Consider the following 27,497-nt stretch of genomic DNA (forward strand, 5'->3'; position numbering starts at 1 on the left):
CATGCAAAATTTATTAATTTATAGAGATTATTAATTTATCGAATATTAATTTATAGAGGTTCTACTATATATAAAATTGAAAATCTGGTTGTTAAAAAGAAAAAGTGAAAATAAACACCAATTTATAGTTTGAGAAACTGAAATGAGGTAGGTACCAATAATCATGCCCTTATATGCACTCTATAGATTGGGCTGAACCATTATTGTTTTGAGTCGATTGGTCAAGAAGACCAATTTAAGGTTTACTATCGGCCATACCCAAAATATCTAGCTATTAAATGAAATGGGCCTTACAGCCCAACAATTTAACCCCCAAAAGGCCTAATTAAAATAATAGCAGCAGAAGCGAATCCAAACCGTTTATTTTCCTAGCTTACGCCACACCAACGGTGGATTAGATCGCCAGCTCATAGATCCGTGTCAAAAAAGCACGCATAACAATAATTGTTTTGGCGGGAAAAACGAGTTTCGTTTCCCTCTCTAAATCACTTCTCCTCTGAAGCTTCTTCTCCCTCAATCGAATCGAATATTCTCCGGCGAGAAAAGTATCGCAACAGAGTTTTTATCCTCTCGTTTACCGATCGTCGAAACGAAAGAGATGGCCGGTGGTGGTGGTGGTGGATCGTCGAAATCAAACGCAGCGAAGCAGAGGAAGAGAGTGGAAGCTGAAACGAAAGATGAATCCACCGCGAAAAACAACAGCAATACCTTGCTACGCGCTAAAGACGGCAGCGCCTTCGCTCGATGGTACTAGTTTACTTTGATTCCGATCTAAGATTTGATTTGGGGGGTTTTCTCATACGGTTTTGTGAATTGATTCGATTTTTTTCAGTGAAGGATGTAACAAGAACGTAGCTGTTGCGCTTATAAGTATGCACAGTTGCAGCCTCGACGCTAAAATTCGAGTCAATCTCGGTAAATCTATATCTCTCTTTGAGTGTTCATAATAGTGACTGAGTTGTGATTAGTTTTATCTCTTTACTTTTTGCAGAAGCTCAAGTTGTTGAGATGCAAGCTGAGGCTAAGAAGAAGCCTGTAGAGAGGTAAAACCTTACTTCTGATTCTCTGTGCTGTTTGATATTGAGTTGTTTATATTGTTCAGGAAGAAGTCAACATCTGATGAACCTAAGGCAAAGAGAGTTAGGAAGGCCAGTGGTGAGAAGAATAAGAAGGGATCATCTACTACCTCTAACAAGCCCAAGCGTCCTCTTACTGCCTTCTTCATTTTCATGTAATCTTCGTGCTTTACACAATTGGTTTGGTTTTGTTAGGGGGGTGATGATGCTGACATTGTCTTTCGATTTTGCAGGAATGATTTCCGCAAAACTTTCAAAGAAGAGAATCCTTCTTCTAACGTTAAGGATGTAAGCTGTAACTGAGTTTGTTTCTTTACATTAATTAGCATGCTAGTGTTTATGAAGATTTAATGTACTATGCGTTCTATATGTTCGTATGCTGTAGCCAAGTTTGTTACTTTACATGATTGGCATACTAGTGTTTATGATTATTTAGTAGACTATGGTTTCTCTATGATATGCTAGTGTTTATGAAGATTTAATAGACTGTGCTTTTTTTATTGGTCGTAGGTCTTAACCAAGTTTGTTACTTTACATGATTAGCGTGCTAGTGTTTATGAAGATTTAATAGTCTATGCTTTCTGTATGATCGTAGGTTGCAAAGCAGGGTGGTGAGAAGTGGAAGTCTTTGACTGAGGAAGTGAGTTGCTCTGTTCTTTGTTTTGATTTGCTTATTGTGGTCTAACTCTGGTTGTGTTATTTGATCATTTAGGAAAAGAAAGTTTATTTGGATAAGGCTGCTGAACTTAAGGCAGAGTATAACAAGTCACTGGAGAGCAACGATGCTGATGAGGAAGTATGTGTTTCCTTTATTAATTGTTTGTCTTTTTTTTTCTCACTTTACAATGGAGTATTGAGTCCTAAAATGATATGGTGACTTTTTCAGGAAGAGGATGAGGAGAAGCAATCAGATGATGATGCTGAAGAGAAAAAAGCTGATGATGCTAACGAGGCTGAGGAGAATGAAGTTGTAAACAAAGAACCTGAAGGTAAAGAAGAAGCAGAAGATGAGATTTTGGATGACTACTAGATATCTTAATCTTTCTTTGGGTATGATCTCATCGAAATGGACTTAGCTTTTTATCGTGTTGGTGCATTGTATATTTTAAACCTTAGTTTCCGTTAAACTAGTTATCTGAAGGTAGCTGTGAGCAAGGGAAGTTTTTGTAGTTCACAGAATGGTAATGCCTTTTGTTTTTGAATGATGTAGAATCGGAAGTTATCTCATGGTTTAGAATCAGTGTTTTAATCAGTTTGTGTTCCGCTTGTTGAATCAAAGTGATAATAATTTATTTAGATGGAAACAGAAGTATACAAGTAGAGATTAAAACAATAGAATAATAAGAAAGCGAGTGAAAAAGACAAATAGAAGATATCATCTATTTTTCAAGAATTACGTAAAATGATAGGATTGAGATCAATCAAGTCAGCGTTGGACTGGCCACCTTAAAATGTATGTTTCTTTTCACTTCATTGTCTTCCTGCAAGGTGGTAACGGCTTGCCACACAAGCAAAGGTTATGAAGATAAGCAGAAGCAGGAAAGATGTTGAGCGGTCTTCCTTGTGGAATCAGTCCGCACAATCCGTTGGCTCTGAAACTCACGTGTTTCATCGCCTTGATGTGCAACAAGCTATCCGGGATTCTTCCCGTAAGTGCATTGATCGAGAGGTCTAGCCAGTTCAGCTGCATAAGCTGTCCTAAACTCTGAGGTATGACTCCTGAAACGTGATTCCTTGAGATGTCTAGTCTCATAAGTTCAACAAGGTTTGATATTGAACTTGGGATCTGTCCACTGATCTTGTTGCTTCCTATGTTGAGTACTTTCAGGTTCAAGCTCTCTGAGAAATCAGGGATCCTCCCTGAGATTTGGTTGTTGCTGAGATGGATCTCTTCCAAGAAACGGCTTGTCTTGTCGTTTAACAGGCTTGAAAGCGAGCCAGTCAGTAGATTTGAACTTAGATCAAGGGAAGAGACACCTTCTGGCAACTTGAGCTTTGAGAGATCAAACCTGAGCTGGTTCTTCGAGAGCTTCACTCTCTGAAGACTAGTCATATTAGCGAGAAAAGCCGAAACATCACCAGTGAGGAAGTTGTCAGACAAGTCTAGCGACGTCACGTCGTGTGGTCTTGTTAGCTTCGGAAAGGCTCCTCTCAGTTTACAACCAGCTAAGTTAATCTCCGTGAGTCGCTTGTCTTTAATCCAGCTTGGAACTGCTCCAAGATTAAGGTTGTTGTAGGAAAGATCAACGGACAGCAAAGAAGGAAACCCTCTGATTCCTACAACAGGCAGAGGATCAGAGAAATGGTTTCTTGAGAGATTGAGAGACCAGAGATTCTGAAGTCTTGTAATGGACGCTGGTATGTGACCGTTGAACTTGTTGCTGCTCAAGTCAAGGCTAGAGAGAGACTTCAAGTTGCTGATTCGGTCAGAGAGTGGTCCGGTCAGATCATTTCTCTCCAACGACATGTCCTGAAGCTTCCCCAAGTTGTAAACAGAAACCGGTAGTCCCCCGGAGAATCTGTTGCTGGAGAGATCAAGAGTTGTTAGATTCCGAAACTGGCCTATGAAGTCTGGTATCGGTCCAGATAACATATTGAAGCTGAGGTCAAGAGTCTGAAGCTTGACAAGGTTCTTGAACGTCACTGGGATTGGACCAGAGAGAGAGTTTCGAGCCAACATCATCACAGAGAGGCTTCTCAAGCTCCCCAAACTCGCTGGGACAACACCTGAGAAACGGTTTCCAGCCAATGAAAGAATCTCCAAGAACGGAAGATGGCCTAAACAAGAAGGAACGTTGCCTTGGAGAGAGTTATCATCGAGCACGAGCTGAGTAAGACTAATTAGCTTAGAGAAGCTGTTGGGAATCGAGCCGGCAATGAACTTGGTTCCAGAAATGAACAAAACCTGGAGAGATCCGAGGTTCCCTAGAGCAGGTGATAACGTGCCTTTCATGTAGAGAGTAGGCTCGTTCAAGGAGTTTCTCAACACCAGGTTTGTGACTTTCCCGGTGGATGGGTTGCATTGAACACCTTCCCATTCTCCATTGCAACAGTCTTTACCAACCCATGAAGATAGAACTCCAGTTGTATCTTTGGTGATGCTTGATTTGAAAGCTAGAAGTGCTGCTCTGTCTTGGCTTGTGCAGATTGCTTGTGATGATGTGTGAACAAGAGAAGAAACAAGTAAGAGATTCAAAACCCATCTCAGGTTTTGCATTTTGAGAAGATCGTTTTTATTAGTTTAAGACAAGAATGGTTAAAAATAAAGATTTTTTTTCTCAGACAAAGGAACCTGACAGGAGGTAACTTTGACTTGTAATGGTATAAAGGTGAATAAATAAAAAAACACTGTTTTATTATTGTTGCTTCACTTAGACAGGAAGCTGCAAAAAGATATTTTCCTTTTTACTTTAATCAAAGAAAAAACTCTGAGAATTTGTGGGATCTGAAAAAATTATCAACCTTTATTTATAGAAGTAGTGAAAAAAAGAGAATAATTTTATTTTTGAAATTTTACACAAAAGGCCATGAAGAGATTCACATGGAGAATTGTGACCGTTGGATGAATCACGAGTATCCCTATTGTATTTCCGAACGTTGGAGCGCAAAACAGTTTGAATAATGTTTACACTATTAGCATTCTTCTTCTTCTCTGGTATGTTTTAGCTCTCAAGAGACATCATTAAATAAGTTCATGTGATATTGACCACTATTTGTCTTATAATAAAGTTAAACAATCCAGTAGAAATTTTCAAAACAAATTGTTAAGTCAGGGTTAAATTATTAAATGTGTTTTTGCTCGTTAGGCTTTACTGTGTAGTAAGTGTTTGTCTGCAATACAAGCACATAATTCAAACAACAAGTATTTGATCTATGCATTTTGTTCATAACCATGTCTTAATGATACTGACAAAATCCAATACATAAGTTTTTTTTCTCTTAATAAAGAAACTAATACCAGGTGACTATAGTTTGAATTTCTTGTTATAAATGTTGGTTGAAATAATTAAATCCATAAAGTAAACGAACATCCACTAACATAACATTTTCGGTAGAAACTACAAAGTTTAATTTTGTAAATGACAATAACACAACTCCCAATCCCAACAATTATGTGGTCACAGGAGGGAGCTTTTCATATACCAATAGAAATGCTAGAAAGTATAAATAATGATAATTCAACTGTAAATAATACAATAACAACTTGGAACATTACTGATAATCTTTTATTTGTCATCATTATCCAATACATCACCTGATTACTTTTTGTTGAGCATCATATCAAAGTTATTTTAGTCTACTTTTCATATTTATCTCTTGATTTTCATTAGCATATTTTATAGTTTGATTGTACTTTTTAAAATAATTATTTTCAAATATGAAAAGTTCTTCTATTTTAATTTTATTAAAGATATGATATGAGTATATATCAGTGATTAGTCGTTACTACTTTAATCATTTGGTATATATAATGTCTCATATTGCTTTTAATAGATATTATATACACTCACCGTCATCATCAATTTCGTCGTGGTGAGAATAAATATTGTTCTGAAGATCGCGAATCTACAGAATATAAACAAAATGTTGAACTTTATTTGCCGTTATTCGCTGTAAGGCTTTTGGAGTTCATATTGTTTCTAGTTTTCTTTCCATCAAGTGTATTCCAAAAGTGTCAATTACGGCTTGATGTAAGAACGGTCATCCATGTAGGACATAACCATGCATTATATATTATACAACACACAAATGTTAAAAATAATTTGTATAGGAGCGCATATACATGTTAACCATTGATCCAACAACATGTATGTATGGGGTGGGTCTTTTCGAATAAGAAGAAAAGTTGAATCTTTCTTCAGACATAAAGAAACAAAAAATACAAAAGATCAGAGAGTTTTCGAACTAAGCCCAATAGATCCTAAACAAAAGTTTCAAGCCCAAAAAGTTGTATAATCCAAAGGCCAAGAACGGAAGCTTAACCGTTTGGTTTGGTTCGTACCATGATACACTATAACCGACCGGTTTTAATTCGGTTTGATTGAGGCATTAATTAGAAGTTAAGGCCTGTTCAAACGCAATGGTTGCGATTGCAGAAGTTTGCGGATGCGGGTGGTTGCGGTTTCTAGCAGTTTTAAGAGATTTGTACGACTGGTTCTGCAGTTAGAAATTGAAACGTTTGTGGGATACTTATGACTGATTAATTACCAAATGCAACATCGATTAAATAATAAATTAATAATATTTACATTTTATATAATTATAAAAATATCAAAACTTATCATATTACAATAAATATAAAAATTATATTTAGAAAGTTATAGCTTTTTTAAATTCCAATTCAAAAATATAATAGATATATTTTAGTACTTTATAGTTTTTAGAAAATTATATTTAGAAAGTTATATATTTTTAAAGTTATAATATTCATTAAAATATAATAGATATATTTTAGATATAATAGATATATTTTAGTACTTTATAATTCCAATTTAAATTTTTATTGAATATTTTTATTTTTGTATTTATATTGTTTTTACAAAAATTATCTTTCCGCAACTGTCCACGTTAGCTAGAACCAGATTTTGAATTTATGAGATTTAGAGCGGTTTGAGTGATTGTTGCAAAACACCAACAACCGCTACCAACCGCAAATAATGCGTTTGCGGATGGTAGCGGAGAAACCAGTCATACTCTTAATATGCATTTATTGATTAACTTCTAATTAATAAACTGCAAAGCTTGGATAGTGAAGAAGAAGATCTATCTCACAATAAATTGCGAAGCTTGCACGCGAAGGAAAGAGAAGAGAGGAAGATCTACATGGAAATCACAAAGTAAAAAGCGAGACTCGAGAGTGCTCATTTACATGCCCGAAATGCCTAGGATACTCCATATTACAAGTAAATTTAAATAGGATGGGAGTGTCAACAGTAAAACCTCTATTGGGTTATATACGTAATAATTTATATGGGCTTGCAACCTAAAACTAATTGACTGTAATGCATATCCGTTATATACTAATTAAAATCCCTTTCAACTTTCTTTGTGAAACTTTGATTGTAGTATTTTCACTCAAATAATGATTTGTTGACCTTTAATCTCATAATATTTGGGAAGGATCATTGATATAATTTTGGAATGGATCGATTGAATAGCTAAATCTGCTTTGATACCATAGTAAATTAGATGAGTTTACAAGCTAAAATAAATTGGGGATAAGTGAATTAGCTCATCTCCCTTATATATCATGTATGATCTTTTTCCACCTTCTGATGCGGAAATTTGTCCACAATATTCTCTTTATATGATGGTTCTTTGACCTCGATCTCATAATATATGGACATGGACCTATTTTTGCATCATATTAATTTTTGATCAGGCTGAACTGCATAGATCGGGTTTTGACACTATATTAAATTAGATAAATCTCAAATCTACAAAATATTAGTAATAGATGGATTGACTCATATCTACTATATATTACTCCCTCTGTTGTATATTATAAATAGTTTAAGAAAAAAAATTGTTTCAGAACATAAGTAATTTTCATAATTTTATGTAAGTTTTATTTGTTGGGTATACTGTGACCAATCAAATAATATGTACTTATTTTTTATTGGTTTAGTTGCATCTAATTTATATATCAAATGCTGTATTTTGAAAAAATAATAACTTTCTTAATATTTGTGCATTCAACTAAAACTACTTACATAAAGAGACCGAGTGAGTAGTTAAGATCTTTTCCAACTTCCGATGTAGACGTTAAATAATACTCCATGTTTTAAGTTATTCTAGCAAGTGTTGTTTAGTAGGTATTAGTATAGTAATACTTCAATGAGTTAGTGCTAATCTGATAATTTTAAAGATAAAATCTGCAAACAAATTTCTGCTGAAAATCTACGTAGATCATGTAATATTGTATTTTTGTATTTATGATTTGGTTTCCTTGCTAAGAAGGGTAGTGGATATTTTAATATGCAAAATATGATTCTTTTTAATAGAAATAAAGAATTGGAATAAATATATTAGTAAAATCTTATTGCTGTAATATAAAATACTTCCACCAAGATATTGAACCTATACATTAATGAGTAATAAACAAAATTAAATTCTATTAACTGGAAATTTTGTAGTCATCATTGTATCAAATTTATAAATAGAGATGTAAGTTCATTTTATGACATACCGGGTTTATATGTTTTATACTTTAATGATTTTTTTAATTGTTTTTTATCCATTTGTTTTGTTTTGAAGTTGATAGGTCAAAGAGGAATATTATAAATGGTTTTCATCGATTAATATATTAAAAATAGAATAAATAATTGATAGTTGTACCAAATTAAATATAGTTAAACTTAAAAAATACAGTAAAATCGATGTTCCAAAATGAAATATGTAAACAAATGTGTTTGTTTTGTGATTATCTTGTTTGAATAAAGATAACAAATTCATTCATCCTTTTAAAATGATAACGATCTTCGTGTGCTTTGTCCATTTTATAGATGTGGTAATTTGTTAGGAACTTCATTATGGACGTATAAATTAAATACTTTATCTTTAAACTGATATTCAATCTAGTAACTGAACTCTTACTCATGGTCTAGCATTGCTCTTATCGACAGTGATCTCTCTCCGGCTCCCATGCACGGATCTAACCTAGGCTTCAAGGCGTTGCCGGAGCTTACTCTGAGGCAGCGGCCGGTAAGAGCGGCAGAGCTCTGGATTGCTGACCTTGCGGTTCTACCGGTTGAGACCTCTTTCGTCGAAATGTTTATTGTATTATTTTCAGTTGGGTTAAAATATTACTATATATTTGGATTAATAACATTCAGTCATCAAATTTATCTCTCTTAAATAAATAACAGTTAAAATTTCATAAATACATTACTATCTATATATTTTAATATATTATAATTTTTATCATATAAAATTGATAAATAACCTAATGTGTGGGGTATATGTTAGGGGGTAAACTATATGATAAGGATTGTTTCCATATCTAGAGTTTTATATACATTAAAACTACAAATTGAAATATTTTATTAGTTTATAAAAATTTTAGTTTTTAAGACTTTGTAGATTTATATATTTTGAAATATATATCTATCCCAAAAAAAAATTAAAGTATATTTATTAATTAAATTTTACAAATGAAAATTTCATGTTATTTTATTCCACCAGTTGATGTATGAAATTATGTACCTGAATGTTCCCTTTTTTTATAAGAAAATTAAAATATAGTTGAGTAATTATGTAACTAATTAAAAAACAATGAATTCATGAAAGGTAATAATACTGTTACCAAACAAGATAATAACTAAATTTGTGTCCATGCCATATAAAACATTAAATTTCAACTTTTAGTCATTTTCTTATTAATCTTGATACAAATTATTTGATAAATTTAAAATTTATAAAAAAAATTCAAATGATTTATAATTTTTTTTTCAGGTTTTAATACCAAAAATATTTTCATTTAATATGAAATAAATTAAGTTAATATATTAGTTTAGTTGTATTTTCATATATATAAAACACATTCATTTAAACATAACAAAATTTCATTATTTAAATAAAGAATATATATAAAAAGATGTTAAAATCAATAAATTGACTTTCAACTTTATAATATATTTTACATCAGATTTTTAAATAAAATATAAATTTAATAACATTTTATTACGAAATAAAATAATATCTTATATATAAATTTTATATTTTATGTAAATACAAAGAAATAAAATTATATAATAGTTTCATATACCCAAAAAAAAAATATTTTTGTTAAACTATATTTTAAAAAAAATTCTTTCCGTCTTTTTAAAGTGTGAGTTATAATTTGATTGTAGTTAAATTTGAGTTGAACTGTTGTATTTGATATTTGAGTGGATGTGGCTGTATTTCAAAATTAGAAACTAACTTGTTTGAATTAAAACTTCATGATTTTTTTTTTGTGAAAAGTAAAGGCTAATTTTTAATAATAAAAATAGGATCACCTAAAGGTTTATAATACAAAGAAAAAGTGATTGGCCGAACGGCTCAGGCCTCACTTTGTTCTTATAGTTATAGATCATGTAGTAATTAAAAAAAAAAGATTAGCCAAACTTGATCAAAATAAGGTCATAATATCACATCGTCAAAACCGGCGTCTTTAGCATATACAATGAATATTTGTGTTCCAGACATTAGAATTTGACAAAGGATTTTGACACACACAGAAACACATCATTAACAAAGGAAACAAACCTTCACATATTTTTTAGTGTATTTAAATTTTTGTGGGGTGAAAAATAATATTTCCATGGAGTCAACACATTATTTATCTAAAAGAATACATATATTTTTCAAAATGAGGTGGGGTCAGGTGACCCCACTACTCTCTCCTTACATCCCCCTGTATATATATATATGTATGTCAAACTGAATTCCACACTGGTTACAGATTTTTCTTTTTAATCTTACGCACTAAATAAATTAGTTTTTCTTAACAAGTATAGGGACATTCGAATTGATATATGACCAATTTTAACCAGTTCTTATTGAGACTTTATAATTGATGTTCAAAAAAATATTTATTAATTTGTCACTGTTGAATTACATTGTTGAAAACAATGTAAGATATTTAACCAGCAGCTCCGGTTCAGCTCATTAGGGTCGATGACAGCAAGGATAAGAAATGAGACTTCTCTCACTCTCGCACATTGTGTCTGTTTCAAGACATGCTTTTGATTATACTATTCAGCTAGCTTTCTTTTGAAGCAATTATTCAGGTTTTCTCGGATATATAAACAGGTATCTTCAATATATTAGAGTTCTAGTATGGCCATGTTATGTATAATATGGTAGTATGGTACAACAGAAACTATATTAGATGAAAGCTAAGCACACGATTAGTTCACTCCGTTAGTTTGTAGAATTACCACAAATATTACTGGGCTATAGGTCGAAAATGGTAACACATTTTGGATTTTAAAAATCTTGATTGATGATTCATTATCATTTCTGTTTTTTTTTTTTCATGTTAAGAATTTAACTATCAAAGACTAGAGAACACATTCATCCTTAGAGCATTTTAGAAATGGTTTTGGGATGAATCTATTTAAATCCGGATAGAGTTTTGCTTAGCCAAAATATTAACCAATAGCTTCCTCTTGAAAATGTAAAGAAACAAATAAAAACCTCGAACTCAAGAGTATAAAACATGCAGTTTTGTCTGAGAGAAAGATATAGATAAGGTCCATCTTCAAGATCAGAGAGAGATAGAGAGATATAAATCCCAGCAGCACCGCATCACCGACGGAGGTTGCCATAGAACTTCCATTTGAAAAAGAACCTGTAATCACTGTGAGTGAAGCCGAGTTTTTCCACCCACGAGGAAGCAGCCTTTTCATGCCTATCTCTATCATCATGATCTGATGTCCAAGGCATGTTCCACACCTTACCAACGGCCTTGTAAGTCACTGCTCCAAATGGAGGAAACACAACTTCTTCTTCACTACTTGACTTTCCTTTCTCTTTCACCTTCTTATCATCCTCAACAAATGTTTCTGAGAAACCACAATCAAAAACTAGTTTAATCAATCAAACGCTTGTTGATTTGTTATACCAAAAGCTTTTGAATAACCAACAAAATAAACTGGAAGAAAGCAAGATAACTAGAGAGAAACTAGATCGAGGCAAACACGGATATTAAGATTTCTGTATTAATGATATGAATAATAAGTTATAAACCCTTAGATCTGTATTTATAAGCCTTAAAAATGATTTCTGTTTCGACCTAGAATGGTGGCCTTTTACTACTACATCGAGATTTAAGTCATCTTTTAAGACTAACAACTTTATAACAGAAACACCAAAATTAGGTAAACACAATCATGATCGTTTAATTTTTCTCCTGATTAAGATAATACAACTCAAACAATCTCAATAAGTCCATCTTCTCACCAAACCATTGCTAAAATATCTATCAAACTGCATATTCTATTAGTTATATAATGTGGTTGCCATATAAAATATCACTAATACGGATCTAGCTAGCTTCCTTCGCTAAAGTAGCATACAGCTTAACAAAAACAAAGGGCATGAACTATATGTGCAAGATAGTTTTAGGGGACGTTACTTTAGTAGAGCTTATTGCGTTGTAAAGTTAAATGTTAGTTCTCAAATGACCAAAGTACCTGGAAAGTCTGGTTTCAATTTATGGTACGTTAGAAACGCAGCAGATAACTCCTTCTTCAGGCTTTTCACTGATGGAATTTGATAGATGGGGTACCTAAAGTAATCTCCAAGAATAAGTTAATATATTTGGAGTAAGACAGCAACTATCATCAAATATAACATCATGAGAAGAAAGCAAGTTCTATATGTTTTGGAGTCTCACTAAGCAACATATTCAAGATCTAAGTAGGCTTAATAAATTGAATAAGATGATAGAGAACTCGGACATACCATGCTATGGACAACCAGCTATCTGGAGAAAGATCTGAACTTGTCAGACTACGCAACCCACTGTGCTGCTCAGCCAGTAGCTCAATCTACAGAACATATAAGCAAAAAAAAAAACCAAGGAACACAGAAGATGCTGTGAACAAACGCAAATCAAAACACCAAGAAAGTAAGAACACTTTAGAGAGGAACAAACACAGTTGAAGCAAATACTCGTTTTAGAGTTTGTATATTGATTGTGTGAACGAATAAGTTGCAATCAGTTTCTACTAGACTACCAATGAATCTTTCCATTTCACTGGTGCACCAAGATTTAATTCACTCCAGAATCATAACACAAGACAAGTATAAGATACCTTTGCAGTCAGTGGGTGCCTCTCGTGCGGCAATTCTAGCTCGTTGTATTGAAAATAAAGGTAGCTTGAGCTATCATTTGCTCCTATCGACGAACTCCTACGTTCACAAAACGAAAAAAGAAGAAGCAATTACTTGAAAGAACTACACTAGCAAGTAGCAGGACATACAATATGTACTTATAATAACCCAGTAACCAAGAACCAATCAAAAAGACGCACAATATGCTGGGGAGAGACAAGAGAAACCTAACCTTGAAGAAGAACCACCGTCATCAGCGAAGGGTTTGATGGTGAAGATCTGCATGGCTGAGAGTGTAGGAGCATAGTACGAGGTAACATCTTCGTCGATGCCTTCCAGAGAAAGAGGAACTTCATTACCATAACAGCTAAACTCTTCATAAGCAGACCAGATATCTCCGAGGACGATGTGAGGCCTTCTCACTTCTTTTGCTTCAGCTCCTGAAGCTACCGTTGAAGAAGATGACGCTCCACTTGGCTGCACACATTGAATGGTTTAACGTTAACCGGATTGGGGAAAAACCTAATCTCTTATTTTCTTAACTAGCCCTCGTATTATTTCATTTCTTATAAATTGATACTCATAATTTTTAATGTCGGATATGGGTTGCTAGAATAGAGGAGTTCAGATACGGTTCTGTCTCGATTTAATCATATCATCATATCGTCGGTTCTTCTTGCTTCTTGCAAAGCTTCGTTTTAGATTTGACAAAAAGGCTACAAACGTTACCTGCGAATGATAATGAACAGGGACAAGAGGTGAAGTATGTGCGAGAAAGCTCTGGTAATTAGAATTAACTCTTGAGGACATTTTCTTCTCACCAGAGAAGTAAATATTAGTGAACAAAAAAAACTTTTAAGAAATGATTTCTGATTTTTACAGAGATAGATGAAAAATGGAGTAGGAGATAAAATGAAACCTCTGAATAAATATGAAACTGTGAAAGAAGGTAACAAATAAATTCAAGGGAAAAAAACAAAATTAGTTTTAAAGATTATTATTTTTCCATATAATTCTTAATATTGACCTCTGTATTTAGTTTTATTACCATTTATTATCAGTGGACCTTATTTTTTTCTTCCTTACTTGTTTAGATTTTTCCTTTTCTATTTATTATTTAAATATAAAAACAGAATAATTGACTATGTATAACTTCATCAAAATTCAAAATATTTACGGGTTATATATGGTTTTATATATTTTACGAAATGGAATATAATTTCAAAAGATCATAATGAAGAAAATGATACTTCAGTTCAAAAGAAAAGAAAAAAAAATGATACTAATTTGTAAGATATAGGAAAGAACATATTGAATAACATGCGTGGTTTTAATTTTTAGTGTGGACTCTTACGTTACATGGTATGTGATGACATAGTATGTGCTGGATTTTATTTATACTAAATGTTGACTTTTGTTTTTACGTGATTTTATGTTTAAACTTAGTTGAGAACATTTTTCAAAAAAAATTATTTGAGAACCTCAAAAAAAAGTTAGATACTCTAGTCACATGTGTAACTTTGTGATTGGCTTCCTGTATTTTTGTGATTTACAGTTTAATTATTATTATTTTTTGTAACTGGTTTACAGTTTAATTATTAATTAAATTATATTACAACAATTAATATTAAAACTATTAGGTACTCTTAGGGAAGATACTACACGTTCGGGATGCTCTAAAGTTTTGCCGTATTAGTCACTTTCCAGAAAAAAGCTTAGGATGTGTGAGGATCTAAGTGTTATAGGAAGGTTTTGGTGTGACTAGAGGTATTTTAGGAGTGTAAACATGTGTTTAAAGGAAGTGTGTTAATTTATTCATATACAATTTACAAATTATTATGAAATAATCTGATCTGGAAAGAACTAGAAGCCTGGAACTATCAATTCTTAATTGTCCAACAATGATCAAATAGAGTAAGAAGTAAGAACAAAGAACAAAGAACAATCTATTAGAATAAAGCCATCTTGAATATACACTGTATTTTCTCTTTTTAAGAATTATATATGTATTCGTTCAAAAAAAAAAAGAATTATATATGTACATCTTTTTTTTTTCTCCTTCCCTCCCTCTAAGTCTAAGATACATGCGATATTATGATTACGACAAAGTCAACATAGTGTATAGTGTTTTTTTCTTTCTTTCATAGTGTATAGTTCTTTTTGTCAACATATTTTTTCATAGTGTATAGTTAACTATATAATTATTTTTTGATTTAATATCAACGTATTTTCTTGTAGTTAAGAAAACCTACGTGGAACTGACAAAGCATAATCAAGAGTGCATAGCAAGGCCAACTCATTTACATGCCGGAAAAGCCTGGTATCCTCCAGTGACCAAATATTTCTTGTAAGCTAAGGCAAATTGTATCTCTCACCTTTATATTTCCTAATGTATATACTTTTGTTAATGTCAAATTCCATTACAACACGTCAGAAAAGTTACAATTACATGAAACTATTTAATTACATATTTGAATGTGACCTGTCATGTGTCTTGAACTCTTGATGGATCTTCTGCTCTCTTTATTTGTAATCTTTTCTTTGACCAATCAACCATTTCCCCAATCCCCACCATGTATATTCTTACTCATAATTACGTGTCGACATACGTATTTGTCTGCTCGTATATTATAGTCGAAATATCTTATCCGACTAAGGTCATGGACCCCGAAAATGATGAATACTAATTGGTTGTGACGGTAGAAATACTATGATGGATTATAGTTTAAAGGTACTAAAGTTTAGCAGAAGACACCGAATACTATTCAGGCTTTGTATAATCGACATTACCTACTTCAAAATTCTAAAATATATGTATGAATCTTAGATGTCGTGTGACATATATTCTTTCTTTCACCAAAAAAACATCAACTACCAAATCATTCGTATCTTAACAACTAACTAATCATTTACCTATACTTTTCGAAATACATGTACCTATTTATAATCATCTATAGCTAAATACAATGTCCGCTAAATTGTATCATACATATATATTCAGTATGGTACATACTCCATGTGAATTCACATGGGTGACGATTTGATGAAACAACATTTATTGTATATGGTGGGATCCAATTCAAATGGATCTTTTTTTGTGATTTTATTAACTATGTTCATGCTTCTTTATTACTTTTAATATGCTAAATGAATAAATTATAACCGATGTTTCTAATCGTAGCATGTAACTAAAGAAATAAAGGCATCAGAAAGTGGCAATGCCAGCGCGGAAAGCTCCAAAGCCACGACATCCCCTTCTGCATGACTCAATTTGCTCTCACCTATTTCAGAATGTTACGTAATATATATCTCATTTTATTTTATCCCTTTTTATGTTCCAATTCATTAGGAAACATATCTTATCTCTTATACATATATATATGTGAACATTTAAAATCAGACTAAAAAAAGAGAAAAGAAAAGTAAAAAAGCTTTGCTATTTTGCCAACTTGTAGGTAAAAAGCTTATCTTTCTTTCTTCTTTTTTTTAACCTTTCTCCTTTTTTTAAAACATTTTTGGGCATATTTAATATCAAAACTTAAAAATTTGATTTGATATGGCATCCTCTAAATTTGAAACTTTAATTGTTTTGAGACATTTGAAGAGGAACCATAAAATTGCACTTCTAAGTTGTTTTGTTATTTGGAAATCAAAAACCAAAAACGTTTCACCAGTTCTTGAGATTCCTTCACCATCTTGTGTTCTTACAAGGATCCGGTAGTTACATAACTTTATTTTTTATCTATTTGTTTATGTCTACTTTAACTATATGCTTATTTTTCTTGAAAAAGCAAAACATAACATATGCTTGACCATCTCACCTCATTCTCCAAGAAAGTGGCTTTAAGTGATGACCCATACATGACTCATCCTTTACAACAAAGGTCTCACGTCTCAACGATTCAGAGCTTTAATTTTTTCAGTGCAACTGCCTCTTGTCTCTTTGTCTTTCCCTTTAAATAGCCACCCCACCACATTGTTTCATCATCACCATCACTCACAATCTCTCTCTCTCTCTATCTCTCAAGATCAAGATTAAAGATCAAGATTCTTATAACTCAATCCTCCAAGATGACAATGAGCATAGTTCAACAAGTTCTTGCATTTCCTGCCGTCAAGACTGCTCCCACACGTTACTTACCTGACCCAGCGTCCATCAACAAACTCCAAATCCCAACTCCTTCCAAGAAATCTAAAAAAAGTAAGGGAAAATCGATCCTTCGAACCAATAGCTTCACGGATGGAGCTAGAGATCAGAGCAAGTTAGGACCAAAACTCACCGAAACAGTCAAGAGAAAACTATCCTTAGGAGCTAAGATCCTTCAAATGGGAGGCTTAGAGAAGATCTACAAGAGGCTCTTTAAAGTCTATGATGAAGAGAAACTCTTCAAGGCCTATCAATGTTACCTATCAACAACGGCAGGTCCCATCGCAGGCTTACTCTTCATATCATCAAAGAAGATTGCTTTCTGCAGCGAGAGATCTATCAAAGTGGCTTCTCCTCAGGGAGATCTCACTAGGGTTCACTACAAAGTGTCTATCCCTCTGTGTAAGATCAAGGGAGTGAACCAGAGTATGAACACGAAGAAGCCATCTCAGAAGTACCTTGAAGTAGTCACGGTGGATGACTTTGACTTCTGGTTCATGGGATTCTTGAGCTACAAGAAAGCTTTCAACTGCCTCGAGCAAGCACTTTCTCTCGAGCAATAACAAGGAGAAGGTTGAAGAGGAAATATTTCATTTCCAATTTAACCTATTAATGTTCTATCCAAGAATGTTAGGAGAAAGCCTAGAAAATTCAGACAATATTGTACAAACTCTTTTTTTTTTTGAAGTATTTAATCCTTTTGTTATCCATTGTTCACAAGAGAGACTGAATATATTTACTGATATCATTAGTTTTCCTTAATTCACAGTCCCATGGTGAACCATATGCGTTGAGTTTAAATGTGAAATTAATGCATAAACCAGTTCATAATTATCGATCATTGACTAGCTTACCACGAATTTTGCTGTAATTAATCTTAGTTTGTCACTACTCTTTAAGTTTACAGATAAAAGGAACTAAACTTAGTCGCTGTAACAGTCCTTTGACAGAATCATTTGTTACATTACTCTAAAACCCCTCTAGTAGATATAAAAATTATAACTATAATGTCTCAAGTAACATATGCAAACGATAATTGGTAGATAACTTATCGACGTCTAGCTAGCTAGTAATGTTATGAGACAGCAAAAAGTTTAGCAAAATATGTAACTCACACCCTATATAAGATTCACGTACGTTCAGCCTTTCTAATAATATATATATTGAATCAAAATCACGTACGTTCTTGAAGCCTATATAAGATTCCAAGAGTTTACGAACAAGATTAATCAGAAACTCTAATTTAATATTAAGATTCTATAGCACTTTTGAGGGCAAGAAAATTCTGTTTGACCCAAAAAAGAAGTCAGAGTTAACTTGCAAAAAAAAAAAGACACAACAAAACTATATACTTGTTAGTTAGTTATTCCGAATGTTTACCAGAAACCAAAAATGGTAATACATATTTATTATCTTAGTATGAAATCAAGCAAATGAAGGCATCAGAAAGTCAATGCTAACGCAGAAAGCTCCCAAAACCACAACACGCCCACTTGTGCATGACTCAATTTTTCTGACAGATTCATAAAGCGTTATACGTAATATCTGATTTGATGTTTTTTTGCTTCATGCATGTTTCTTAATTCAAGAAACATATCGCATCTTCTATACCTATTTAGATATCTTTACAAAAATGAAAGTTAGGGTTTAAATGCTTTTGCTATGTGGCCAACTTGTAGGTAAAAAAAGCTTGTCTGAATCTAACGTCATACCGTGTGGTCATTTTTGCTTTCTTTAATACTTTCTGTTCTTTTTTTTTTTATCTTTAATTCTAAAATTATAACTTTGGTATGTGATTTGATATTTTAAACGATCAAACATTCAATATACCTTTATTTACGTATTTACTGTAAAAAGCAAAGCAAGCATATGCTTGATCTCTTCTCATTGCTTTTAACACCAAAGAAAGTAGCTTTATCTTTGAGACTTGATGACCCATCCATGAATCATCCATTACCACAAAGGTCCTCAAGTCTCAACTCTTCAGAGCTTTTGTTTTAACTGCTTCTTGTCTCTTTGTCTTTCCCTCTAAAATAACCATTATACAACACACGATTTCATCATCATCTTAAGATCAAGGTCACTACTCAATCCTGAAAATGACGAAAACCGATGGCTTCACAAATGAAGCTAGAGACCAGGGCAAGTTAGGACCAAAGCTAACTGAAACAGTCAATGATTCTTATCCATCAAGGAGTTAATGATGTTAGGCGCTGATACCAATACTCTTAGCATAGCCTCACAAGCTCAGAGGCATCACCAGAGAGGCTTTATATCAAAACCGGTAATTTTCTCCTGCCACAACTCCACAGACTCTGAGCTGACTTGAAAGTTTCTCCACAAACTGTTATGGGTTTAGATGTCTAACGGTGGCGAATTCTATCTCAAACTCTACTGGTGCTACGTTGCTACAACATGGTGCCCATAAGGAAATCACTCGTTCGTTTTCTATAGCATTTGGCTACTACTGGTGCCCTGGCTCATTAGTCACAATAAAAGAGAAGGCCAGTCATGGTGACAGGTGTCACTTAAACAGTCAACCATGTAGTAAGTTTCATGTCCACGTCAAAACTTCTTTTTCAGAAAGAGTGTCTTTTATATCCTCAAAAATCTTTGCACTACTTACCACACATTACCCTCATATGTTTAACAATGATTCAAGTGCTAGTGTACAAGTGGAACACCAGAAGCATCACTCTCTGTAAATAAATGAGGTTCTCAAATGTTGAGATAATCATTCAAAAACATCTCAAATGAGATACCTAAGCTAAGAACCTTTCTAATAGAAGTGTTGTAATACAACTCTTATGTTTTTAAGTCTCAAGAGTACCAGAAGCAACACTCTCTCCATACTCTACTCAACTGCAAAAAGCTGCTTCAGAAAATACTCATCATACTCTATTCTCTACGCAGTAAACTCAGGATTCCTCATTAGTCTACGCGCACCGCGATTGAGTTACAAGTCTGTGATGTTCCTCTTGGTTGATTCTTTTATTAAGCAATTGGGATGGTGGGTTCACCAAGATTCACAAAGGCCTCAGCACGTGCCATCCTACTCATGGCAGCGTTCCACGACACCAAATGGTTCAGAAACGTGTTTATGTACTTAGCCCTCTCGTTCTACCACCCCAAGAATAAGAATAAAAACACACATTAGCCTTTTTTTGAACGAACATCAAGAACACAAAACTGAAGCTAGTTTTTTTTTTACCTTGTAGTCCAGATAATAAGAGTGCTGCAAAGTAAAGAGATGAAGACCAAATAAATTAGAAGATTCATTTTTGTTTTCATATGAGTATAAGGTAATAGAGAGGAGAGAGTATTATTACCTCCCACACATCCAAGTTGATGATTGGCTGTAAACAACAAAAAAGAGATGTGATCAAGTAGAAACATCAGAGTGTATATAACAAGAAAAAACTAATGAGACTCTTCACATACAATATCATCCCACACAAGTGGGTTAATGGCGTTTGAGGTTTTCACCACTTCAAGTCTCCTCTCTTCCCTCTTCACTGAAAAAAAAAGAGAATCAAGATTTGCATTTTCAGGGTCATTCTATAGTAAATTTACAACAAAGTGAAAAGCTTTGCAGAGTATCTCACAAACAAGCCAGACCCAGCCAGAACCAAACTGAGTAAGAGCAGCATTAGTAAACTTCTCTCTGAAATTCGTAAACGACCCAAAATCTTTCTCAATCTGCTCAAGAACACCTTTTATAGGCACATCTCCACCACCAGGTTGCATTGACTCCCAGAAGAAATCATGGTTATAAACCTTTAAAAACACAAACAAACCTTGCCAACATCAGAGCTTGTTGCCTTGGGATGAAGTGTACAACCAAACAGGTTAAGAAAGTAAAAGTTATAACCTGTGCAGCGTTGTTGAACTCAGGCAAAGGATTCCCGTTGTTGTATGTGGCCTTGATAAGCTCTTCCATGGTGTATCCATAGAGTCTATCATCTTTCCCTAACTGTTTGTTTAGATTGTCCACGTAGCCTCGGTGGTGTTTTCCCCAATGCACTTCTAGTGTTCTTTGGCTCATGTACGGTTCCAAAGCATCCTAATTCACAATATTTGTTTTAGACTAATGTTTAACCAACTTTCCACCATTTATGTGCTTATTACAGAACATCAAATGTATTACAGAAGCATAAGACACAAACTAAACTGAGAATCTATAAGCAATGAGATATATTTAGACCATAGTAAACTTACAAGAGGATAAGGAGGGGTCTTTAGGCCATAGTAAGCTTCAACCTTTAAACCACCTCGTGAACCAAGAGAGCGTCTTCTCTGCTGATTACTCTAAAACAGAAACCAAAAAAAAAATGAAAATTCAAAAGCTTGATAACAGATTCAATATGAAGTGAAACCAAAGGGGGGGGTTTCAATGTCTCAGTAAGGAACCGAACCAGATGGACAAGCTTGGAGGATTTCAAACGTATACTAGAATCTGAAACAGTACAGAAACTGCTTGTCGTCACAAGACAAGAAGCCATTATTGTTGTTTCCTCCCACTGTAAGTCGCCAAAATCACGCTTCTGCAACAGAGTTGCTCCGCTCCTGTTTTTTTTTACAGAGAAAGGGACCTTATCAATCTGTTGGTTCGATCCGGTTAATGTTATAAACTATTAAAACAGTGTTTTAAACACTAACAGAACCGGTGGTTGGACCGAGGTCAACTGTAAAGCAAATCGGATCAGATGGATAAAAACTCGTTTTATTTATAATTTACCATAAAAGTAATTTTTAATATTTTTTATCTTTTAAATTATACAAATAACTTTTTCATTTTTTAAATTTTTTAAAAATTATTACTCATAATGATAAATATTTAAAATTAAAATATTAATTATTTATTTAAAGTTAAAATATTAGTTTATATTTAATTTTCTTTTGGGTTTACTTAAACTTTATTTCGTAATTATTTATATACAAATTTTAATAATAAAATATTAGTGATATAATCAGTTAAACATCAAATTTAATTATATAGTTATTCTATAAAGGGCAATTGTCAATAATAGCACCTTTTGAAGTTTATGTCTCAAAAATAACATTAGAAGGAGAAAGTCACAAAAATGACATTCATTAAAGAGTAAAATATCTCTAATACCCTTGGTTTAAAATTAAATAAACAAACAAAAAAAATAAAAATAATAAAATAAAAATAAAAATAAAAAATTTTTATAGTTTCAGATTATGAGTTTTCAGATTCGAAATTTTATAATTTTTTTTTTGAAAATTTTTTTTTCGAATTTTTTTTTAATTTTTTTTTGAAAATTTTCTTTTTATAATTTAAAAATACTTTTTGAAACTGTTTTTAAAATTTTTATTTTTTATTTTAATATTTATTTTTTATAAAATTTTAAACCCTAATTCCAAAACCCCACCCCTTAACTTTAAACCCTAAGGTTTGGATTAATTAATCCAAGGTGTATAAGTGTATATTTACCTCTTTAATGAAACCTATTTTTGTGACTTTGAGCCTTGAGTGCTACTTTGGAAACAAAAACTTGGTTTGGTGCTATCCTAGTCTTTTTCTCTTTTATAAATGAACTTAATTGTATTTGTTGAATCAAATCGGGCCGAATCATATTAACTTTTGATATAAAACTTTTTCGGTTTAGTTACAGATCCGGTTTTTAAAATATTGCCCACAAGTTTTCCCCACCGGTTAACCAAAATAAACCGGAAGGAAGCTATGCAACAGCTTACGAAGCAAGAGGGTTTTAGGCTTTTAGCAAAGACTGAAAGATTCTTTGAAACCAGACCAACGCATAGCGTCACCTCTGTTCAAGCCGTGAGCTTAAAGCTAAAAACCTCTTCTTACAGTTATCCAGATTGTCTGAAAAAGTCAAAATCCTTTTTGAATTCGGTTTGCTTAAATGGCCGGAAGGGCTGCGACATCGTCGGCTAAATGGGCGAGAGACTTTTTATTGAAAAGGGTCTCTCCGAATCCTCTTGGTGGAGCGATTAGAAACTGTTCTTCTTCATCCTCTACACCTAAAGTCCCTCACTTTTCCAAGAAAGTAAGCAACTTTGATGGAATCTCTTTGTTAAAATTAATCTCTTTTATAATCAAATGCTTTATATAGTAATATCTGGTGTAGTAGAGTTAGATCATTTTGGCTCTTACAAGAACAGATCAGTTTCTCTTGTCTCAAAGTATTTATCTTTGTCTTGTCTTGAAATCTTTAGGGAAGGATATTGACAGGAGCTACCATTGGTTTGGCTATAGCTGGAGGAGCTTATGTGAGCACTGCAGATGAAGCAACCTTCTGGTACTTAACTTAATAAGTGTCTGAGACATTAGTCACATTAACATGTCTTTGTCTTTTGATCTCATTGTTAATTTAGTGTTTTCAAAAATCGGTTTAGGCGGTGCCCAAACGGACCTAAACGAAATGATTTTTCTAAACCAACTTTTGAAAAAATTGGTCTAAGAAACTTTAAAAAAAGGTCTATGCGCCCGCCTAATCAAAAATCTAACGGCCGCCTAGCGATTTCTTGAACATTATTTTACATAATCACATTTATAAAAACCTTTTACTCCATCTTGTGTGTTGAACAGTGGGTGGCTGTTCTCAGCAACAAAGGTTGTTAACCCTCTCTTTGCTCTTCTGGACGCTGAGTTTGCTCATAAGCTGGCCGTCACTGCGGCTTCACGCGGTTGGGTGCCTAGAGAGAAGAGACCTGATCCACAGATCCTGGGACTTGAAGTTTGGGGAAGGAAGTTTTCAAACCCAATAGGACTCGCTGCTGGATTCGACAAAAACGCTGAAGCTACAGAAGGGTTGCTAGGACTTGGGTTTGGATTCGTTGAGGTTGGTTCTGTGACTCCAGTCCCACAAGAAGGCAACCCCAAACCACGCATTTTCAGATTACGTGAAGATGGGTGAGATTGAGAATCTCATATCCACTCTTTGCCTTTAATGTTTTATATATTCAAAGGTTCATGTCTTGATGTGTTTCTTGTCTGTACAGAGCCATTATCAATAGGTGTGGATTCAACAGTGAAGGGATTGTTGTTGTTGCTAAGCGGTTAGGTGCTCAGCACGGTAAAAGAATGTTGGCGGAGACGTCAGGCACTTCGTCATCTCCAAGCGATGAAGCTAAACCGGGAGGCAAATCTGGACCTGGTATACTTGGAGTCAACCTTGGAAAGAACAAGACTAGTGAAGATGCAGCTGCTGATTATGTCCAAGGAGTTCATAATTTATCCCAGTATGCTGATTACTTGGTTATTAATGTTTCATCACCCAACACAGCAGGGCTGAGGATGCTTCAGGGGAGGAAACAGTTGAAGGATCTTGTGAAGAAGGTTCAAGCTGCTAGGGATGAGATGCAGTGGGGTGATGATGGTCCTCCTCCTCTTCTTGTGAAGATTGCTCCTGATCTGTCCAGAGGAGAGCTTGAAGATATTGCAGCTGTGAGTTAGAGAAAACAAAACTCAAATACTTTCCAAGTAAAATGGCTCTTACAACATTGTATTGTTATTGGTTTGTGTAGGTTGCTCTTGCTCTCAAGTTGGATGGGCTGGTAAGTTATTTTTTATACATGAACTAAACTTCTGTTTCATCAAAGCTTCATGTGATGATGATAATGTTTTTGTTATTCTCCTGTAGATCATATCGAATACAACAGTCTCGAGGCCAGATCCTGTAAACAACAACCCTGTGGCAACAGAGACAGGGGGTTTGAGTGGAAAACCGCTCTTTAATCTCTCCACCAACATGTTAAGAGAGATGTACACTTTGACACGAGTAAGTTTTTTCTTATCTAGAAAGGAGATGATTTGCACTTATGCCAAGGAACTAAAATGTTTTCTGATTGTGGTTATTGGCTGTTTTCATGACCTCTTTACTTAGGGTAAGATTCCACTGATAGGCTGCGGTGGTGTTAGCAGGTAAGCATCTCAACATGTTTTTAGATTGTGAGGAAAACAAAACACAAGAGTTAGATTCAGATGAACTTTTTGTGTTTTTTTTTTTCAGTGGTGAAGATGCTTATAAGAAGATAAGAGCCGGAGCTACTCTTGTTCAGCTGTACACTGGGTTTGCCTATGGTGGACCTGCTCTCATCCCACAAATAAAGGTTTGTACTTGGATCAGGGAAGTTTAATAAGCATAGACAAGTCTAAAAGCAATTGGTGCAGATCAACTCTGCATATGGGCTTCACTTAATTGATACTAATATTCATGTCATTTGTTTGGTGGCAATAGGAAGAACTGGTGAGTTGCTTAGAAAGGGATGGGTTCAAGTCGATTCAAGAAGCCATTGGTGCAGATCACAGATGATGAAATACGAACAAGAACAAAATACAGAGGAGATAAGACTCCTTTGCTTACTCCCAAAACATTGATTCAGTTGTTTCTTTCTACATACACAATAAAACAGCATTGGCTCTTCTTGTTTTATGGGGAAATAACTAAGCAACATTTGTTTTTCTCATTGTAACTAGTTTTTAACTTTTTTTATCATTTCTTCTCTTAATATTACAGTACAAGTTATTCTACCACACAGAACACAAACCCAGTTGAGATCATAAGCGTCGTAACAAAACTGATCAGACACAATCTCAAAAGTCAAATACTAATAAAAGCCACTAGAGAAGAAGAAGAATTTTCAGGACGTGGTTGCAGCTTGTAACTGTCTAACTTTAGACTGCAAGACCATCCCAGCTTCATCTGCCACGCTTTTCTTCTTAGCCAACACCTGCATTGAACAAACAATTCTTGAAAGCTTAGCTATAGCTGTAAACATAGGTCTTCAAAACAAAATGGTATTCTAACAATTTAGCACTAATGCAACATTAACATTAATAAACAATACTCATTGAAGCTATGAAAGACAAAGCAAATAGGAAGGAGAGACCATGCTTGATACGTAAACAACATTCAAGAACTAATCAGCTTTGAATCAAATGAAGAGTGAAGTGAAAGACACTACTTAGTGTATGCAGGTATGGCTCTAAGGAGTGTTTTGATAATGTGCAGGAACAGACTAACCAAAGGGCTTTCTGACTATATCAATCACAATTTAGTAAAAGTTTATATAAATATTTTTTTTTTATAATTTGAGGCTTATGCATATATAATTTTTCTAAAAAATTTGGAGTCCTATGATCAGAGCAGCCATTAAAGTTTCATCCTTTAACCATATACTAATGAACATTACCTCAAAGAGTTGCTCATAGTTTGATTTCAACAAGTTAATCTTCCTCTGACAATAGTCTTTACCATCCTCCATTGTTTTCTACACGACAAAACACACATATTAAAACACACTTCAGAGCTTCTTCACAAAAGCAAACACTGAACAGATTCTAATGTACCTCGATGAAGTAACCAGTGCCGATATCAACAAGAACCTTGCCAGCTTCATCAAGCGTCCCAGGCACGTAGAGAGACGCGGTGAGCGGCACGAGCATCTTCTTGCCTTGAGGTCGAAGCGAGAGGTCGTTGAGAGCTCCCGCGGCGGATTCGAGGCGTGCGTTGGCTGTGCGGATGTTGTTGAGGCTGTCTTGCAGGAGGTTCACTTCCAGATCCGCTTGCTCCTTCAGCGCTTTCAGCTGATCGATTCCCATCTTCTCTAGTTCTCCTCTCGCCGATGATGATGATGATGACGCCATTCTCTCTCTTTCTCTCTCTCGGTCGCGTCTCCTCCGTGTCGGCTGAGCTCTGCGGCGAATGCACTTTGTCTCACGAAGTGTGGCCCATTAAGTGGAGTTACTGTTAGAGAAGAAGTCTGGCCCATTAATATCAGTAACCGGATTGACCGCTGTGTAACCGGATAGGTCTAATAACTGGTTCAACCATAGACCGATCACATAGATGGATTAGGTGTCAAAGCTATTGAACTGAATAAAAACTATTAAAACCATCAAAAATTCGTAAACCAACTATATAAACAAAAAAAAATAATTTATATTTACAATGTTGTATATTTGATATTTATTTATATTTTGATTATGTATTATAGTTACCAAAATTACTTGAAAATTTATATAGTATTAAAATATATTGAACCAAATTATTGAATCAGGTTTGACCCGGTCGAATCATATTGAATTGTGACCCAAATATTTTTCGATTCAGTTTTCAGTTCGATTTTAAAAACATTGGTTTTAACTAATTTATGCCACTAAGTGGAGTTAGCGTCAGAGAGGCAAAGATTAAATATGGTCCATTAATTTTTAGGGACATCTCCAACTTCACTATATTTTTTAATTTAAAATAGAATTTAAAATAAAAATGTTTTAATAGTATTTTATTTTTTACTCTTTAAAATCTCCTATATATTAAAAGAGAAGCATTACAACATATTTTTGTAGCCACATGTCATCACCACAATCATTCTTAGAATCCTTAGAAAAATATGTTGGTCCATATAAATATATAATAAGCTTTTTATTAAACTAACCATAAATTAATCATAAATGTTCT

General features: G+C 33.9%; 7 protein-coding genes across 7 annotated transcripts; 3 read left to right on the forward strand and 4 right to left on the reverse strand.

Moving 5' to 3' along the window:
• The first annotated feature begins 474 nt into the window (after positions 1-474).
• On the forward strand, positions 475-2,328 carry LOC106366050 (high mobility group B protein 7). Its single transcript, XM_013805601.3, has 8 exons — positions 475-747; positions 833-915; positions 992-1,043; positions 1,103-1,231; positions 1,310-1,364; positions 1,672-1,716; positions 1,789-1,872; positions 1,963-2,328. The coding sequence occupies exons 1-8, from the start codon at positions 599-601 to the stop codon at positions 2,104-2,106; spliced, it is 741 nt and encodes a 246-aa protein (XP_013661055.2). The 5' UTR covers positions 475-598; the 3' UTR covers positions 2,107-2,328.
• Positions 2,329-2,344: 16 nt separating this feature from the next.
• Positions 2,345-4,742, reverse strand: LOC106366048 (LRR receptor-like serine/threonine-protein kinase RGI5). Its single transcript, XM_013805600.3, has one exon. It carries the CDS (start codon positions 4,291-4,293, stop codon positions 2,542-2,544), a length of 1,752 nt encoding a protein of 583 aa, XP_013661054.2. The 5' UTR covers positions 4,294-4,742; the 3' UTR covers positions 2,345-2,541.
• Positions 4,743-11,146: 6,404 nt separating this feature from the next.
• Positions 11,147-16,453, reverse strand: BNAA09G05350D. Its single transcript, XM_048740210.1, has 5 exons — positions 13,624-16,453; positions 13,096-13,371; positions 12,881-12,977; positions 12,528-12,613; positions 11,147-12,351 (listed from the first exon to the last, which is right to left on the reverse strand). The coding sequence occupies exons 1-5, from the start codon at positions 13,707-13,709 to the stop codon at positions 12,240-12,242; spliced, it is 657 nt and encodes a 218-aa protein (XP_048596167.1). The 5' UTR covers positions 13,710-16,453; the 3' UTR covers positions 11,147-12,239.
• Positions 16,454-16,763: 310 nt separating this feature from the next.
• On the forward strand, positions 16,764-17,808 carry LOC106364082 (putative GEM-like protein 8). The gene has a single exon (XM_022717118.2). It carries the CDS (start codon positions 16,971-16,973, stop codon positions 17,607-17,609), a length of 639 nt encoding a protein of 212 aa, XP_022572839.1. The 5' UTR covers positions 16,764-16,970; the 3' UTR covers positions 17,610-17,808.
• A 1,914-nt stretch (positions 17,809-19,722) lies between these two features.
• LOC106364083 (superoxide dismutase [Fe] 3, chloroplastic-like) lies at positions 19,723-21,648 on the reverse strand. Its single transcript, XM_048739447.1, has 8 exons — positions 21,462-21,648; positions 21,265-21,354; positions 20,918-21,109; positions 20,652-20,823; positions 20,488-20,561; positions 20,376-20,402; positions 20,258-20,281; positions 19,723-20,166 (listed from the first exon to the last, which is right to left on the reverse strand). Exons 1-8 carry the CDS (start codon positions 21,546-21,548, stop codon positions 20,041-20,043), a joined length of 792 nt encoding a protein of 263 aa, XP_048595404.1. The 5' UTR covers positions 21,549-21,648; the 3' UTR covers positions 19,723-20,040.
• Positions 21,649-22,789: 1,141 nt separating this feature from the next.
• On the forward strand, positions 22,790-25,532 carry LOC106366051 (dihydroorotate dehydrogenase (quinone), mitochondrial). Its single transcript, XM_013805602.3, has 9 exons — positions 22,790-23,081; positions 23,251-23,333; positions 23,624-23,947; positions 24,037-24,481; positions 24,562-24,591; positions 24,678-24,815; positions 24,921-24,958; positions 25,047-25,146; positions 25,275-25,532. Exons 1-9 carry the CDS (start codon positions 22,938-22,940, stop codon positions 25,347-25,349), a joined length of 1,377 nt encoding a protein of 458 aa, XP_013661056.2. The 5' UTR covers positions 22,790-22,937; the 3' UTR covers positions 25,350-25,532.
• Positions 25,511-26,762, reverse strand: LOC106366052 (probable prefoldin subunit 5). The gene is made up of 3 exons (XM_013805603.3): positions 26,387-26,762; positions 26,230-26,307; positions 25,511-25,767 (listed from the first exon to the last, which is right to left on the reverse strand). Exons 1-3 carry the CDS (start codon positions 26,681-26,683, stop codon positions 25,678-25,680), a joined length of 465 nt encoding a protein of 154 aa, XP_013661057.1. The 5' UTR covers positions 26,684-26,762; the 3' UTR covers positions 25,511-25,677.
• Between the last annotated feature and the right edge of the window lie 735 nt (positions 26,763-27,497).

The sequence above is a fragment of the Brassica napus genome, chromosome A9 (assembly GCF_020379485.1).
Source record: "Brassica napus cultivar Da-Ae chromosome A9, Da-Ae, whole genome shotgun sequence".
In the NCBI taxonomy this organism is placed as follows: Eukaryota; Viridiplantae; Streptophyta; class Magnoliopsida; order Brassicales; family Brassicaceae; genus Brassica; species Brassica napus.